The sequence below is a fragment of the Bombyx mori genome, chromosome 12 (genome assembly GCF_030269925.1).
Source record: "Bombyx mori chromosome 12, ASM3026992v2".
NCBI classification, from domain to species: Eukaryota; Metazoa; Arthropoda; class Insecta; order Lepidoptera; family Bombycidae; genus Bombyx; species Bombyx mori.
In genome coordinates, this window is record NC_085118.1 from 3,845,854 (window position 1) to 3,863,376 (window position 17,523).

A 17,523-nucleotide genomic window follows, 5' to 3' on the forward strand; every position below is an offset into this window, starting at 1 on the left:
ATGGATGAACAATTTGAACTATTCTTCGAAAAAATTAAAACTGAAATGAAGAACCAATCAGATTCTATAACAAGCACTATTATGGAAAAAATTGGTGAAAAATTAGAACCTGTGATAGAAGAAAACAAAAAATTAAGAATTAAAGTTGAGCTTTTGGAAAAAAAGATAGAAACTTTAGAGAGAGACAAAAAAAACAACAATATAATAGTCCACGGGCTGAAAGAGGGAGAAAAGACTACAGAGCAACTGCTTAAAAATACCAAGGAAGTATTTTTGAAAACATTAAATATAAATATTCAAGATTGTGAAATAAACAAGATTTATCGTATAGGGAAAGAAATCAAAGGTAACAAACCTAGGCCGACACTCTTATCCTTTGTTAGTGGATTGAAAAAAAACGAGATATTAAGGAATAAGAAGAAGTCGAAGGAAATAACATTCACAGAAGACTACTCTAAAGATATTTTAGAAAAGAGGAAAGCACTAATACCGCAATTAACAGAAGAAAGAAATAAAGGCAAAATCGCTTACCTAAAATACGATCAACTCATAGTAAAGGAAAAATCAAACACATGTTATGAGAAAAGAAAAAGGGAGGTATCTACTTCTCCGCAATACTCTCAGCCAAAAAAACAACAAATTTCATCTTCATCGAAGGAGATAGTGAACGTATATGACATGATGAGAGCTAGGTCCAACTCTCTTACCTCTACAACCTGTTCAAGAGACAAAAAATCATAGCAATTGGATATCGGCGAACGGAATCAAAAAACAATCTGTAAACAACTTTACAAATCAATAATAGCAAACAACCCTCCCCCAAGCCGGCTGGTCCCCGTGGGGGAAAAAGACCACAACCCTCCAGCAAAAATTAACATTAATAATACAACTAATGCAACCAAAACAACTGGCATAACAAAACCACTACAACCAACCCTCAAAATTGGAACATTAAATGTAAGATCACTAGCTACAACAAAAAGCTTTATAGAACTAACATATATGTTGCAACAAATAAAAATCGATATACTTGGTTTAGCAGAAGTTAGAAGAATGGGGTATGCAATTGAAGAACATGAAAATTATATATTTTGTTACAAAGGTGACACACTCGGCCAATATGGAGTTGGATTTTTAATAAACAAAAAACACAAGAATAACATTGTCAGTTTTTCAGCGTTCTCAGAACGAGTCGCTCTATTGAAAATGAAATGCAACAACCAACTGCTTTCAATAATACAAGTATATGCACCCACTGAAAAAGCTACAGATGAGGAGATCAACTCGTTCTACACAACTCTACAGATAGCGCATAGTCACACAGGAGAAAGCGTATTCTTAATCGGTGATTTTAATGCAAAAGTTGGCCAACTGAAAACTGAAGACAGTGAAAACTTTGTTATGGGAAAATTCGGTTACGGAAATAGAAATGAAAGAGGAGAAAAACTAATTCAATACGCACTGGAACATAAGCTGTCAATTATGAACTCCTTTTTTAAGGCTCGAAAAAACCGCAAATGGACTTGGCTCTCCCCTTGTGGTAAAATAAAAAATGAAATTGACTTTATACTGTCAAACCACCCCAAAAGGATTAGAAACATAGAAGTACTACATGGCTTTGGATTCAGATCTGACCATCGTTTAGTTAGAGCTACGTACACGTTAGAACAAGGTAAGAAGAGCAGAACATCATTTAATGCACAACCTAAGCTACTAAGGACAAATGAGGATACATCTTCATACTTAAAAAACCTTGAGATCAATATACGTCAACTGGAAACATACCAAGAAGAAGATATTCAACCTTTTTACAACAAACTAGCTAACATCATCAATACTAGCCTTGCTTGCAGATCAAAAAATAAAGAACAAAAAATGATTAATAAAATACTTAGCGAGTCTACAAAAACTTTTCTCACAAGACGAACGGAACTGCTAAAAATAAAACAAAAAACGAAAGAAATGAAGGAAGAACTAAGCACACTATTTAAAACTACAAGTAAGGCATTAGATAAAGACTACAAAGAATATAGACATAAAATCATTGAAAATAACCTAAACGAATACAGAAGTACGAAAAAAGCCTATAAGAAATTGAGCACACACAAAAATTGGATTCAGAACTTAAAATCTAAATCAGAAGAAACGAAAACCAGAAATGATATCATGAACTGCGCCACAAACTTCTACAGAGAATTATATTCCGAATCGATTTCTTGTATTACTACAGTCGAAGCAGCAATAGCAAACTCTCAAAATACGAATGAATTGCCACCAGTAGATGAGAAGGAAGTCATAAAACATATCAGCAAACTTAGACCACATAAAAGCCCTGGTCCTGACGGCATACAAAATGAAGCACTGAAAGCTGGCGCTATCCTATTAAGTCGGCCACTTATGTATTTATTCAACAAGGTTCTGAACATAGGCCAAGTACCGATCCAATGGAAAAGATCTGATATAATCCTTATATACAAGAAAGGAGACCCTCAAGACATATCTAACTACCGCCCGATTAGTCTTCTTTCAAGTGTATACAAACTGTTCACGTCAATACTACAAAGCCGGCTGAGCCCGCAGATAGATAACTATCAGCCAGTAGAACAAGCAGGGTTTCGTTCTGGATTTTCTACAACGGATCATATACAAGTTTTACAACAAGTAATGGAGAAATACAAGGAATTCAACAAGCCACTTTACATTGCTTTCATTGACTACGCCAAAGCGTTTGATACGATTTCTCATGATGCTATTTGGGAAGCGCTGAATAAATGCTACATAAACGAAAACTATGTAAGAGTACTGAAAGACATTTACGAAGGTAGCGTAAGCCAAGTCAAACTGGAGACGCGAGGTCCTGATATACCGATCCGTAGAGGCGTAAGACAAGGAGACCCTCTCTCACCTAAGCTGTTCATAATGGTACTACAACACGTTTTTGATAATCTTAACTGGCAGGCGGAAGGGATTAGAATTAACAAAGATCGGCTTACACACCTCAGATTCGCAGACGATATTGTCTTATTTTCTGAAACAAGTAAAGGATTAGAAAGAATGATAACAAGTTTAAATGAAGAAAGCGAAAAGGTGGGCCTCAAAATGAACGAAAATAAAACAAAAATAGTTACTAATCATTACATTAACGCCATATACTTGAAAGGAAAGCCGCTTGAATATGTGAGCAATTACATATACCTGGGAAAACAACTATCATTCGATGACAAAAATGAAGAACTAGAGGTGGAGCGGCGTATCAACATGAGTTGGAAAAAGTTTTGGTCCCTGAAGGAAATCTTGAAAGGGGAATTCTCCCTTTACCTAAAGAAAATTGTGTTGGATACCTGTGTCCTACCTACTCTTACATACGGATGCCAAACGTGGACATTCAGCACCAAAACAAAAAATAAACTAATAACATGTCAAAAAGCAATGGAAAGAAGCGTACTAAAAATAAGAAAAATACAAAAAGTAAAAAGCGAAAAAATTAGACAAAAAACTAAAGTTATAGATGCCTTACAATATGCTTTAAAACAGAAATGGCAGTGGGCAGGACATATAGCAAGACGCACAGACAAAAGATGGACATTACAGACAACTATGTGGAAAGGACCAAAAGGAAAAAGAAGAAGAGGGCGCCCTAGAAAAAGATGGATAGACGATATAAAAACGATAGCAGGAAGCGATTGGATAAGGAAAGCCATGGACAAAGGGATTTGGAAGAAGCTGGAGGAGGCCTTTACCCGAGAAGGGGTTCCGATCATTGATACAGGAGAAAGCAACGTTAGCGAATAAAAGAAAATTAAAGAAATTCTACCCTAGTATATTTAGATATTAAATCGCATGTAATACATTATCATTATGGATTGGAAATAAACAGGCTTTATTATTATTATTATTATTATTATTATGTAATATCCGATATCCGTGCATAAGCCATCACAATAACATTATTGTTAATCAATGTTTGCAGCTGTCAATGGTATTCTTAGGATGGCAAGTCTCAAATTGAATTCCGCGTTGGAGAGCATCAAGTTTGTTAATATGACTTGCAACAAAAACATAACAGTAATTTGTTCGTTGACAGTGTCATTGTGTTGACGATACACAACAGCTGGTAGGACGTTTTATGAGCCCGCACGGGAAGGTACCACAACTACCCTGTTTATTTCTGTCCCGCAATAAATGTTAGTATGAAGGGTGAAGTTCAGCAGCCATTTTACTATGGAACTGAGACTTAGAATGAATAGCTAAGACAACTTTAACTGATTGAGTTTCTCGCCGGATCTTCACAGTGGGTCGCGATTCTGATCCAGTGGTAGATTCAGCGAATCACTGCTCTAGCTAGGGCCAGTGTTAGGACATAGTCTCAGGTGGAGCCCTATTAGCTCACCTACAAGTCACATCGTAGCTGGAATATCCCCTTAGGCTACTAGAAAAAATATATAAGTGAAGTTCTTTTGACACAGATACGGCGACGGCATCGGATTCCCGATGGCTTCATAGAGAATTTTATTTATTTGAAATAAATTTGTAAATGAAATGCAGACATAAATGTCTGTAGACATAAATGTCTACATTTCGTTTGCAACTTTAAAAACGTTCTGTTTAGATTTAGTATTTAATTAACGAGAAATAAACGCATGGAAATATTTACTAATTCATTTTTAATTTTCTTTAGTTGTAAATACTGACTAGGTGGTGCAGTAGTAGTAGCAATTGTCTGTGGCGCCGAGGGTCGTGTGTTCGATTCCCGCATCGGGCAAACACTGTGATGAACAGTCTGTCTGGGTGCTTCTTATCTATATAATAATATGTATGTAGAATAAGAATCGCAGCGCGTAAAATAAAACTTCCACTGTTCCAAAATCTTACGAATAGAAGTATGTGTGTCAGTCACTTTTTTTTGTTGCTTAGATGAGTGGACATGCTCACAGCCCACCTGATGTTAAGTGGTTACTGGAGCCCATAGACATCCACTACGTAAATGCGCCACCCACCTTGAGATACAAGTTCTAAGGTCTCAAGTATAGTAACGACGGCTGCCCCACCCTTCAAACCGAAAGGCATTACTGCTTCACGGCAGAAATAGGCAGGACTTTGGTACCTACCCTTGCTGACTCACAAAACGTCCTACTACCAGTAAAACTCCGATACACATAGCACAGGGAATCGTAATTTTGATTCGCATGACCGTACGCGACTTGTTCTCAGTTATTTATTATCACTATTATTAAACGCATCGGAAAGATTTATTCCGAAAAATTCGTTCCACCGCGCGCCACAGATGCACGTACCCTTTGTAGAACGATAGACGATCTAAAATCAATAATGCTCACAAAGAGATCACTTTACCGATCGCAGTGAGAGATCGTTCGGTGATCGATAAATCTTTTGTTGTCCGGAATCGATTTAGTTTTCGATTGCGTCGCTAAAGAAACTCAGTGACTGATGGCTTAGGCCACCCGTCTATGTTCTTTTTTTTTTGTCACACGCGGGGTCAATTAGTGTGCTTGATTGCATTCTGATGCTGATGCAATAATGCTGTTCCGTTTGTATTGAGATATCGAAATGCAAACCGAAGGCTTTTATAGAATCGATGATTTTATCGATTAATTTGTCGAACCACAATATTGTTTATCAGGGATGAAACTATACTGAGACCTTAGAACCGATATCTCAAGGTGGGTGGCGAATTTAAGTTGTAGACGTCTATGGGCTCCAGTAACCACTTAACAGCAGGTGGGCTGTAAGATAGTCCACCCATCTAAGCAATAAAACATTTTTTAAAAGGCTTTATAAAACGTTCAATGTATATGTAACATATTAATTTTATTTGTCATTATAATACTCGTATGTATATTTATTGACATACTTTTGTATTCTTAATCTGAGTATCTTGATTTATCTATTGGCTGACTTAATTTTTAACTAACAAATTTTACTTTTACTTTGAAATTAAATCCAAGCCTGAAATCCTTGAAGCACTGAAAGGGAAAAGCATTTTTATATTGGAAACATACGGCTTATCTTATTCGCCCAAAACTTGATGCACATCTTTATGCAAATAGTTGATATAAATAGATTTATTATCTTCAATATGACCCCTTATAGTGATAAAGTGTCTGAAAAAATACATAAGCCGGATCATTTATTACAGGAAAACTTTCTCGCCCGATCTTCTTGGTGGTCAGAGTCGCGATGCCGATGCAGTGATAGATTCTGCGAAGCACTGCTCTTGCTAGGGCTAGTGTTAGCAAATTCTCTCAGGTTGAACCCGTGAGCTCACCTGCCCGTCCACGCAAAGTTATACCTACCAGGCTACTAGTGAATAGGTAGGAGGGAAATTAGAAAATAACGATCATGCACATTTATGGTCTGAAACAAAAAATGTCGCCTAATTAATAGCCACACGAGTTCCCAACTCAACTATCAATGTTACGAAATTACATGTTCCGTCAATCAATTTATATGGGATATGACGTGTCTCTACGGAGCTGGTCCGATGTTAATTCCATGTTTTTAATTGTAACTGGTCCGGTGAGTTATCGGATAGCGGTAAAGCGTTATCGAATCTCTTATCAACTTTGTGCTTGATTCAAGTGGGATGTGTATTAATTTTGTGAGCCTACGCATTTTTTTTACAGATTTTAGTCGTAATAGTTGGTACGTTTCTTTATATTTTCTCTTTTTAAGATTTTATAATTTATGTTTCGACGATTTGTCCTAAATATTCAATAGATTTTTTTTTAGTTCACTCCGTATTTAAGTTAATACTTTGTAAAGGCTGCGTTGATTTCTTTATTATGTCAACCAGTTGATTCATATTGAAAAATATCTTTGGAAACTTTTCCATGTCTGAGAGTGCATTGATAGCTCAAGAACTCAAAATAGCTTTAACTAATAATTGGGACTTTCCAACGAGACTCTTAACGCATTTATCATGTGAATCTATGAACTACTGTGTATTTGTAGCCATAACATTTCAAGGTAAATTACATCGTAAATACTGCATTAATTTAACGGGTTTTTACCAATTTTTATTTCAGCGTGCTTTTTTTTCCCCTACCTATGCTGATAGCCTTGAGAGGCTATTTCAGCTTCACCCTAACGTTTGTAGGTGAGCTCGCGGGGCTCAACCGGAGAGTTGCTAACACTGACCCTAGCAAGAGCAGTGCTTCGCAGAATCTACCACCGGATCGGAAACGCGACCCACTGAGAAGATCCGGCGAGAAACTCAGTGGGCTGTGTCTATGGGTTAGTTCGCTCGTCGAGCCCTTCGTCGCAAGCGACGGGTTCGACGAGAACGGTGACCGGTGCTTGTGGTGCCTAAGAGCACCGTTAATGGATCAGGAGGATCCGTAATGACGTGCTTTGGGCGACGTCGACGGTTTATCATTCGGTCTACTGGGTCGGGTATGTAATTTCCAGCGGCTACGATGAGAGGGTTCTCATGTCGTGCCGCCTTCTCAAAATGGCGCAGTGATGGCGACTGTAGATACTTATCAGCGTGCTATGAATATTTTGCTTTTGCAAGCGCCTTAATTACGGGTACACCTGCAAAAAAACGATAAAATATTTTTGTAATAAAATAATTTCGCATAGTCAGCACTGAAAAAAAATTATTGAAATATGTTTTTGTACAAAAATAATTTTAAATACTACAGTTTTCGTCATTATCTACCACCAAGAGTTTATTCGTCGACAATTGAATATTGTTCGGTGACAATAACAAAAAAAAAAACATAGATAAACTTTTTGCCATAATTTCCTTTACAGCGCATCTCAAGATATTTTCAATTTAAATAACCCAGGCTGAGCCGATTGGCAATCCTACTTTCACTCTTCTCAGCTTAACAAAGGGACGAATAAAACATTGTTGTCATTAGTTCCCGCTGACCTTGCGCGCGTGGACCGTTATACCGATCGTTTTGCTTAAAAAAAGCCTACAGTAAACTATTCCCGCCGATCAGGATGCCGCAAAGGACCGAGTGATATACAAGTTGGCAAGGGACCGTGCACATTAGGACGATTCCGATTATTTTATTTCGGATAACGTATATTTTAATTATGTCCTTTTTGATGGTTTTTTTTTATGGTGAAAGCTTACTTGAGGTTCGGAGCCCTTTCCAGGTTTACCAAGACAGGTGAACGAGCAAAGACTCAGCCAGGAGTAATGGGATTTGCTAACAGCTGCCCGAGCGCCTCCTTTTTTTTCTATCTATGCTGGTAGCCTTGAGTAACTATTTCAGCTTCGCCTTGACGTGTAAGTGAGCTCACGGAGCTCAAACCGGGAGTGTTGCTAGCATTAGCCCTAGCCAGAGCAGTGATTTGCAGAATCTGGCACTGGATCGGAAACGCAACCCACTGAGAAGATCCGGCGAGAAACTCAGCGGGCTGTGTCAATAGGTATGGACGTTGGTGCGCCTCCAAAGGAGAACTAGCAACTCAAGAGCAACTGCTTTGCGAATAAACCCACAGCCGGATCGGAATCGCAACCCGCTAAGGTTAATCTGATGGATTCGTAAGGACGTGTCAAGGGCATGATGAAATAATAAGTGATGGAAGTTTTCAAAGGATTTATATTTTTATGATTTATATAAGGAGATTCTTAATTATAGCTCGGTTACAATATCTCTGAACCTCGCTGGAATATCAAGCCCTTCCCCGTTTCCCTTTCGCCAGGTCCATAGATAATATAACCGGATTGTAAACAAAAATAGGTTCTAGAGATGTTTTAAGATTCCCCTTAAAAATACCTATATATTAAGTCTTTGTTTCATTTTATGTATAGTCCCTATTATGAAGGCAGCCAGGGCGCTATGGGAGACATTTTGACTATAAATAAGTGTTGTATTGTATTCAATGCGAGCGGCTACTGTGCTCCCGTCGGCGATCAACAAAAGAATTTAGAATCTTTATACCGTGACTAGACTGGATCTGGTTGTTTGTTTTTCAACAACTTAACTGTATTTCGGTCTGATTTGCGTAAATTACTGCTTAAGCACAACGGCGATGTTTCGGTACATTTAAAACAATAGTATAGGTGTAACGTATAAGTCGTCGTGGTCTAAATGATAAGACGTCCGGTGCATTCGTATATAGAGATGCAACGCAGGCGGGTACCAATTATTGTAATGAAATACGTACTTAACAAATGTTCATGATTGACTTCCACGGTGAAGGAATAACATCGTGTTATAAAAATCAAACCCGCAAAATTATAATTTGCGTAATTACTGGTGGTATTTTATATTTAAAAGTTACCTCTTGTGAGTCCGCGCGGGTAAGTACCATCGCCTTGCCTATTTCTGCCGTGAAGCAGTAATGCGTTTCGGTTTGAAGGGTGGGGTAGCCGTTGTAACTATACTGAGACCTTAGAACTTTATCTCAAGGTGGGTGGGGCATTTACGTTGTAGATGTCTATGGGCTTCAGTAACCACTCAATAGCACGTGGACCGTAAGCTCGTCCACCCACATAAGCAATAAAAAAAAAGTGTTTGTTGCAACATTAATTTGTAGTTTACCTATTAAAGTGGAATAATGACGAGGTTTTTAATTCAAATCACGTAACAAAACTTAGCTGATACTTATCTTTTCAACAGAAATAGAATAACGCGTAAAAACGCTATGCTCTAATAGAAGATATAAAATTCAAACATTATCTTTCAGAATTCGTTATCTTCTCTATAAACTTGCAAATCGATATCGTTGTATTCCTATAGGCAATAATGTAACAACGAGTGGTCTGGAATTTTGATAGCTCACTTGGACGGTAGCCTATTGAAATAGAACTAGATTATAGTAATTTCTTGTCCGCGATACATGTTGGGGTCACCAGCATTTTTTTATGTTTTGCGGAGAAAATTTTATTTACACAATTAATTTTCGTAACATGATATTCCACTGGATGTATGGAAACACATTTTAATTCAGATAAAATCAGTCGGATGAACATACTAACGTTTTGTTATTTTAATTAAAAAAATTGGGACAAGTGCATTTTTGAATTTAAAATTTCAAAACCTAATTTATAATTTCAAATGGCTTATCAGGACTAAAATAAATTCACTTATCGCAATAGAACATGTGACAACAAAAATACGAGCCATTTTTGGCTCGAGAAATTATTTTTGTCACCTCACTTCGTACAAGCATTCTATCTCGGCTAATATTACAAAACTTATAATCCGCTTCAAATCATCCTGTAAACACTATATAAACATCTATCCTTTAGTTCAAAAGACAAACAAACATACATAGAGGAGAATAATATTCTAAAAATTTATAGTTTAAATTTTATTAAGTTTCATTGAGGTTATAGATTCACTAAAATTTACTGCTTTATCATATGTATATATTATATGCATGTCAGGCAGTTCAGAATTTCTCACAGCAGACCGTAAGATGTTTTACGTATCTCAATTTTATACCCCGACTCTGCTTATGGATCTAGTCTTACAAAGACAAGTCTCGACCAAGTCATTGAAAAATATGTTAAAACCATTTTAAATATAATAAAGTATATAAAACGTTGTTATAATTTCCGACGTTTCATATATAGGTATATAGGTACATTGCAGTTTTCTTGGTTACCGTGAACCTAATACATAATAAGATATGACTTACTGGTGGTAGTACCTCTTGTGAGTCTGCACGGGTAGGTACCACCACCCCGCCTATTTCTGCCGTGAAGTAGTGATGCGTTTCGGTTTGAAGGGGCAGCCGTTGTAACTATACTGATACCTTAGAACTCATATCTCAAGGTGGGTGACACATTTACGTTGTAGATGTATATGGGCTCCAGTAACCACTTAACACCGGGTGGGCTGTGAGCTCATCCACTCATAGAAGCAATAAATAAGAAAAAGCGCTGTAATAAGTATTCAAACATAAAATAATTTCCTAAAATTTTCAAAGTTTACATACTCACCCTTTCCATAGATTACGTGCCCCACATCACTGTATCGATTTCATTATATCGATTATAAATCCGACCAGCACCGGATGGGTGTTTGCCTTTTTATTATAGCTTATCAACCAGAACGGTAATTACATTGTATCGGTAACATTTTAGATTAATAATAATAATAATAATAATAAAACAAAATAAAAACGCATACGTCAAACGCAAATGAACTTAATGATTTATTGAATATTTCATCAAATAACTTGTATTTGGTATTATAAATTAGAGTAAGTCGCCGAAGTCATAAAACGGCAGTTAAACGTAATTTTGGAGAACTAATGGTCCCGCAGTAATCGAAATTCGACTATAATTAATTGAAATTATAACTTTAAACATTATTATGGTTCTATTGTCAAACACTATTAAACTTCTTTACTATAATCACAGATTTCGCCAAAACTACACTATAGATAAATAATATTAGAGACAAACAATATTATCAATTTGACCACCGACTTTAAATAATAATAATAAAGTTTGACTGTTGACAATAAACAAAGAATGTATTTGTATGTGTTGTGTCAAATATGTACATGGTATTTGTGTAATGTTTTTTTTATTGATTTAATGTACCTTTTATGCATTATTTTAAAAAAATATTAGCATTGTGCACTCCTTCTCTATATTCTCTAGAAGCGTGGGAAATTTCATACTCCTCAGTCCGCGTAATTTTCGTAAAAGAGGTATAAAGTTTTTGCTTTACGTATGAATAAATAGATACTCTGCCCAAACACATTTCACTTTTTAGATCAAAAATGTAGAGGTTAATTTTTAATAGACCTTATGATACGAAAAGTTAAAAATGTATTGTTAATTTTGCAGAACACCGTCCTTTATTACTGCTTGTCCATATACGACTCAAGAGAAGAGCAAGGCAAAGCCGCCATGCAATCATGTCTTGTCTGATTCCCTCTGTCGGTGTCGGATCCACTTTCGGTGTTTTTAGTCTCTTCAAGCACGGGCCACCGTCCTTTTTTTTCCTACCTAAGCTGATGCTCTCGAAAGATCATATCATCAGAACCGGCGAGTAGGTAAGTTCACGGGGCTCAAACTTAACGCTGTTGTCAACACGAATTCTAGCAAGAGCCGTGCTTCGCAGAATCTACTACCGGATCGAAAACGTGATCCACTGAGAAGATCCGGCGAGAAACTCAGTGGGCTGTATCTGTGGGTTAGTTTACTCGCCGAGCCCTTCGTCGCAAGTGACAGGTTCGAAGAGAATGATGACCGGTGCTTGGGATAACTAAAAGCACCGTTAGTGAATCTGGAGGATCCGAAATGACGTGTTTTGGGCGCACCGTCCGACGAGCGAACCAACCCATAGACACAGCCCACTAAGTTTCTCGCTGGATCTTCTCAATGGGTAGGGATTCCGATCCGATCCATAGAACCTACCTATGAAGCACTGCTCTTGCTAGGGCTAGTGTTAGCAAATTCTCGCAGGTTGATTCCGTGAGCTCATCTACCCGCCTACACGTAGCTGAAATAGCCCCTTAGGCTACCACCGAATCATCATCATCATCATCATAGTCGGTTGCTCTTAGCAGACCAGTCGTGGTCATATGGAATTCTTGCTTATTAAAACCTTGACAGATGTTTTCCATAGTTTGCGAACCGAGGCCTGGCGCACGCACTCGTTAAGTGGGGTTTCAGTAAGATCTTCCACCTGATCAATTCAGCGCAGGGGGATTCGTCCAGCGAATATATATATTTATTTATTTATTGCTAGATGGGTGGACGAGCTTACAGCCCACCTGGTGTTAAGTGGTTACTGGAGCCCATAGACATTTACGACGTAATAATGCGCCACCCACCTTGAGATATAAGTTCTAAGGTCTCAAGTATAGTGACAATGGCTACCCCACCCTTCAAACCGAAACGCATTACTGCTTCATGGCAGAAATAGGCAGGGCAGTGGTACCTACCCGCGCGGACTCACAAGAGGTCCTACCACCAGTAATTACGCAAATAATAATTTTGCGGGTTTCATTTTTATTACACGATGTTATTCCTTCACCGTGGAAGTCAATCGTGAACATTTGTTGAGTACGTATTTCATCAGAAAAATTGGTACCCGCCTGAGATTCGAACACCGATGCATCACTCAACACGCATGCACCGGACGTCTTATCCGTTAGGCCAAAAAACTGTTTGTTTTTTTATTTGCCTCAAGTCTCCCAACTCAAATAGCAGCCAAGCATAGTCACATAGCGTAATGTACCGCAAAACGCGCATCTATTATTCAAGAAAGTGAGCTCGTTCGCTTACACAACCGAGCTCTTGCACACGTTTCAAAGTGATCTTTAAATTAGACAGCGCGACAGGAAATGGCTTCTTAACCCGTCAGTGGGCAGGTGATTAGCGATCACCGCGATCACTGTTCGGGTATCGCTTGTGATCGCCTGATGACTGACCGCGGGGCCGGTAAAATGCTTTGCGTCACAGATCACGAATAGATATCTCGTAGAATTGACGGAATATCGAATATTGATTTTATGATTTCGATAAAAAAAAAATTGTATTATTAATTTACGTAATGAAGCTGGAAATTATTGACTTTAAACGGCAGAACAGATGGCCAAAAAAGGAAGTTAGTGCCAGAAAAAAAAAAAAAATTAATCTCTTGAAGTGTTTGTAATTGAACTTAAAGCATTCAATGCCTTACGCAGTAAATTTTTAAGATCTATATTCATATGTACCACCAATGCAATCTCTGATTCACACTTATAATAATCGCGTCATTTCGGATCCTCCAGATCTACTAACGGTGCTTTTAGGTACCTCAAGCATCGTTCTCGTCGAATCCGTCCCTTGCGACGAAGGGCTCGGCGATTAAATTAACCTACAGACACAGCCCACTGAGTTTCACGCCGGATCTTCTCAGTGGGTCGTGTTACCGATCCGGTGGTAGATTCTGCGAAGCCCAGCTGTTGCTAGGGTTCGTGTTAGCAACAACGTCAGGTTTTTGTCCCGCGAGCTCACCTACTTGTTCGGTGAATTTAGAATAACCCCTCGAGATTACTAGAAAAGGTAGTTAAAAAAAACCTCAAATATTAATAGTTCAATTGGTATATATTTGGTGAAAGTCCGCAATAAAGCGTAAAGCAATGAATAGAGGTATCCCTCACATTTCCTATTAAATTAGAATTATCGTGTCGTCTCTATGCATTCTATGCTCTATGGAGTTCAATATGCTTAGCCGTCGTATGTTTAAGTAAGGCACGATAATTGACGATATTCTGTATGATACCCACGAACCACTTACAATGACTGACGTATCATTACTCTACAACTGATGAGATACGAGATTATACAATTTTTATCGATTTTTTTTATATTCAAATAGCCAAAGCTCACGGCCCTCCTGGTGCTAAATGGCTACGAAGGTCTACATAAAAACGTGAATAACCCTTGGTACCATCATAGGCAAATCACGATTGCTTGATGTTTAATTTGGTTAATTTTAGTGCATTTTAGGGTTTAAGAAATAGGTTTCTGAAGAGTATATGAGTCGACTATTATCAAAGCCGGCAATCTGACTTTTGGACAATTATTGGTAAATCAGAAAAACGAATTATTGACTTTGTATTCCATTGGCAGTCACAAAACTCTTCGGAACGACATCTTAGATAAATAACAGGTTAACTATTAACCTTTATTTAATGCAGGTTTTGAACCGTATTCTTTGAAGGAGACGATTATATTCAAATCAATCTGTATTGACATATCAATAACATTTTTTTTTCCAAATGCACAGATTGCCACCTTTGATAATAGACGACTCATATATAAAAGTCTATTAACTTATCAAATAAGTAGCTGCTATTGGAATTAACAAGCTCGGCCAATAACAATCAGGGTTGTGATATGAGCTGGCTAAGGTAACGATGTAACTTAAGTCATCTTATCCTCGTAGGATATTTCACCGATGACAAAATCTACATTTAAATTATTTAGTATTCAAGTAATCTTCTTTTTGTTTGAAGCTGAGAAATCTGTTTACCCAAAGAAGAAAAATCGGTACCAGTCTGCGGGATTCGAACGCCGGTGCATCGCTACATACGAATGCACCGGACGTCTTATCCTTTAGGCCACGACGACTTCAAGCAGGTATCCTATTTGAAGTAAGTACCCTTATTAATGCATATAGATCATTCATTCGTATATAACAATAAGCAGCATTTTAGAATATTGTATGCCGCTATTAGTCGGCGTTCATTTCAGCTGGCATCGATTCATGAGTTATGCCTCCGGCGAAGTGTTTATGTACAAGAAAATATGACAACCGTTCCGATGTAACAAAAAAGCTATTATTGTGTACGGTAGCCCTCTGTGATCTGCCTCAAGGAACGGAGCCGCGAGACATTGCAACCAGGTACAATTGTGCACACAAGTGTTCATGTGGATTTAGTTAATTTAAAGTTGATGATTGTGGATCTAAGCTAAAGATCTTCAAAGTTACTCAAAAGAATAAGAAGCATTTACTATTTAAAACGCTAATACCAAGGAGCAATCGTTAATTTCCCCGATTATTTGTTCTTTTTATCACATGAGTGGATTTAAATTTTATGTATTGTAATAAAAAATGCAAATCAAAATAGGTTCAGTATTAAAATAGGTGTCAGATCCATTTAATCAATAACATTACTTGCTAAATATTATTTCTCCGTATGTTCCACGGGGAGTGCTCTTAACAAATATTCGAGGTGTTCCTTCCATCTTCTTTTAACCGTCACACCATGTGCTATTGGAGTAGAGCTCATGCACACTATCAAGAATCGTTGGGTTCATTGAGATTGCGTTTCCAGAGATATCTTTTTGCCACGTACTATCCGAGACTGGAATAAGCTCCACGGTATTCCCTGAGCGCTATGACATCGACCTTCTTCACACGTGGCTTGCGGATAGTACTGAACGGTAGGCAACGATTTAACACTGACCTTGGCATTTCTGACGTCCATGACCGACAGTAATCACTCACCAGCCAGATGGATTCTGTCATTCTGGCTTAGGGACCAATATAGAGATCTCCAAACAAGAAAAGCCCTGGGCGATCACCTGCATTCTAGTTTCTATAAAAATTATTGTGTATCTCAATCAATCCCATTCTAGGTAATCTATCTCTATATATAAAAATGAATTGCTGTTCGTTAGTCTCGCTAAGAGTCGAGAACGGCTGGACCGATTTGGCTAATTTTGGTCTTTAATTATTTGTGGAAGTCCAGAGAAGATTTAAAAGGTAGATAAATATGAAAATGCTCGGAATTAAATAAAAATAACAATTTTGTTTTCCTTTGATGTGTCAGACGGATTCCTTTTGTTTGTTTTAAGTTTTTTTTTATACAAAAGCTTAGGTTTTTTATTTATCGATTGAGGTACTACGAAGTTTGCCGGGTCAGCTAGTAAATGATAAAAGTGAATAAATTAAAAGATGTTAAATGCTATATAAAAACAAAAAGCATATTATAACATTAGTTTTGTGCACAATGATACCGCGGTGAACAGTGATTATTACGAGTTTTTGTACTGGAAGTCCCCAGACACGTGGAGCGGCGGAATTATGGTAATCATAGTTGATGTTTCGTTGCGAACCTTTTTTACTAACTTGGTTCTATATACTATACCTAGTCAGGTCATAAGTATTGTCACACAGTAAAAACTTTTCTTTTAGAATGCTGGCCACAAAAAAGTTTATTGAATTCGAATTTGGAATTGTTCATGAAAATAAAAATGTATACTTTTAGAATTTTACTCATTTTTAAATATGGAGTGGACGCTTAAAGAAGACCGTGTTGCAGTTATTGCGTTGCATCGTTGCGGTTACGCGCCAATTCAAATTTTTAACATACTGAAAATTTTGAATATAACCAAAAGATTCGTTTATCGTACCATCAAACGATACAATGAAGACTCTAGTGTAGATGACAGGTCAAGAAGTGGTCGCCCTCGGTCTGTTAGGACTCCAGCAGTGATAAAAGCTGTGAAGGCGCGAATTCAAAGAAATCCCAAACGTAAGCAGAAACTGTTGGCCCTCCAGATGGGGTTAAGCAGAACCACGGTGAAAAGGGTGTTAAATGAAGACTTAGGGCTTCGGGCATATCGAAGAAAAACAGGGCATCGTTTGAATGCTCGTCTATTGGACCTGAGACTGAAGAGATGCCGCGCTTTGTTGAAGCGGTACGCGGGAAAAAAATATCGGGAAATTCTTTTTTCGGATGAAAAATTTTTTACCGTAGAAGAGAGCTACAACAAACAAAATGATAAGGTGTACGCACACAGTAGTGAAGAAGTGAGCAACCGTATTCCGCGTGTCCAACGAGGTCATTTTCCATCCTCGCTCATGGTATGGTTGGGAGTTTCTTATTGGGGCTTAACAGAGGTACATTTTTGTGAGAAAGGTGTAAAAACGAATGCAGTTGTGTATCAAAATACAGTCCTGACGAACCTTGTGGAACCTGTTTCTCATACCATGTTCAATAACAGGCACTGGGTATTCCAACAAGATTCGGCGCCAGCTCATAGAGCGAAGAGCACACAAGACTGGCTGGCGGCGCGTG

The 17,523-nt window shown here is 37.8% G+C and overlaps 1 protein-coding gene across 1 annotated transcript; it reads left to right on the forward strand.

The window, feature by feature from the left end:
- LOC119629237 (uncharacterized) lies at nt 1-741 on the forward strand. Its single transcript, XM_038014416.1, has one exon. The coding sequence runs from the start codon at nt 1-3 to the stop codon at nt 739-741; it is 741 nt and encodes a 246-aa protein (XP_037870344.1).
- Nucleotides 742-17,523: the final 16,782 nt, after the last annotated feature.

Bases quoted from the DNA above. Each gene is read 5' to 3' on its own strand.
- LOC119629237 (XM_038014416.1), top strand. From the start codon at position 1: ATGGATGAACAATTTGAACTATTCTTCGAAAAAATTAAAACTGAAATG.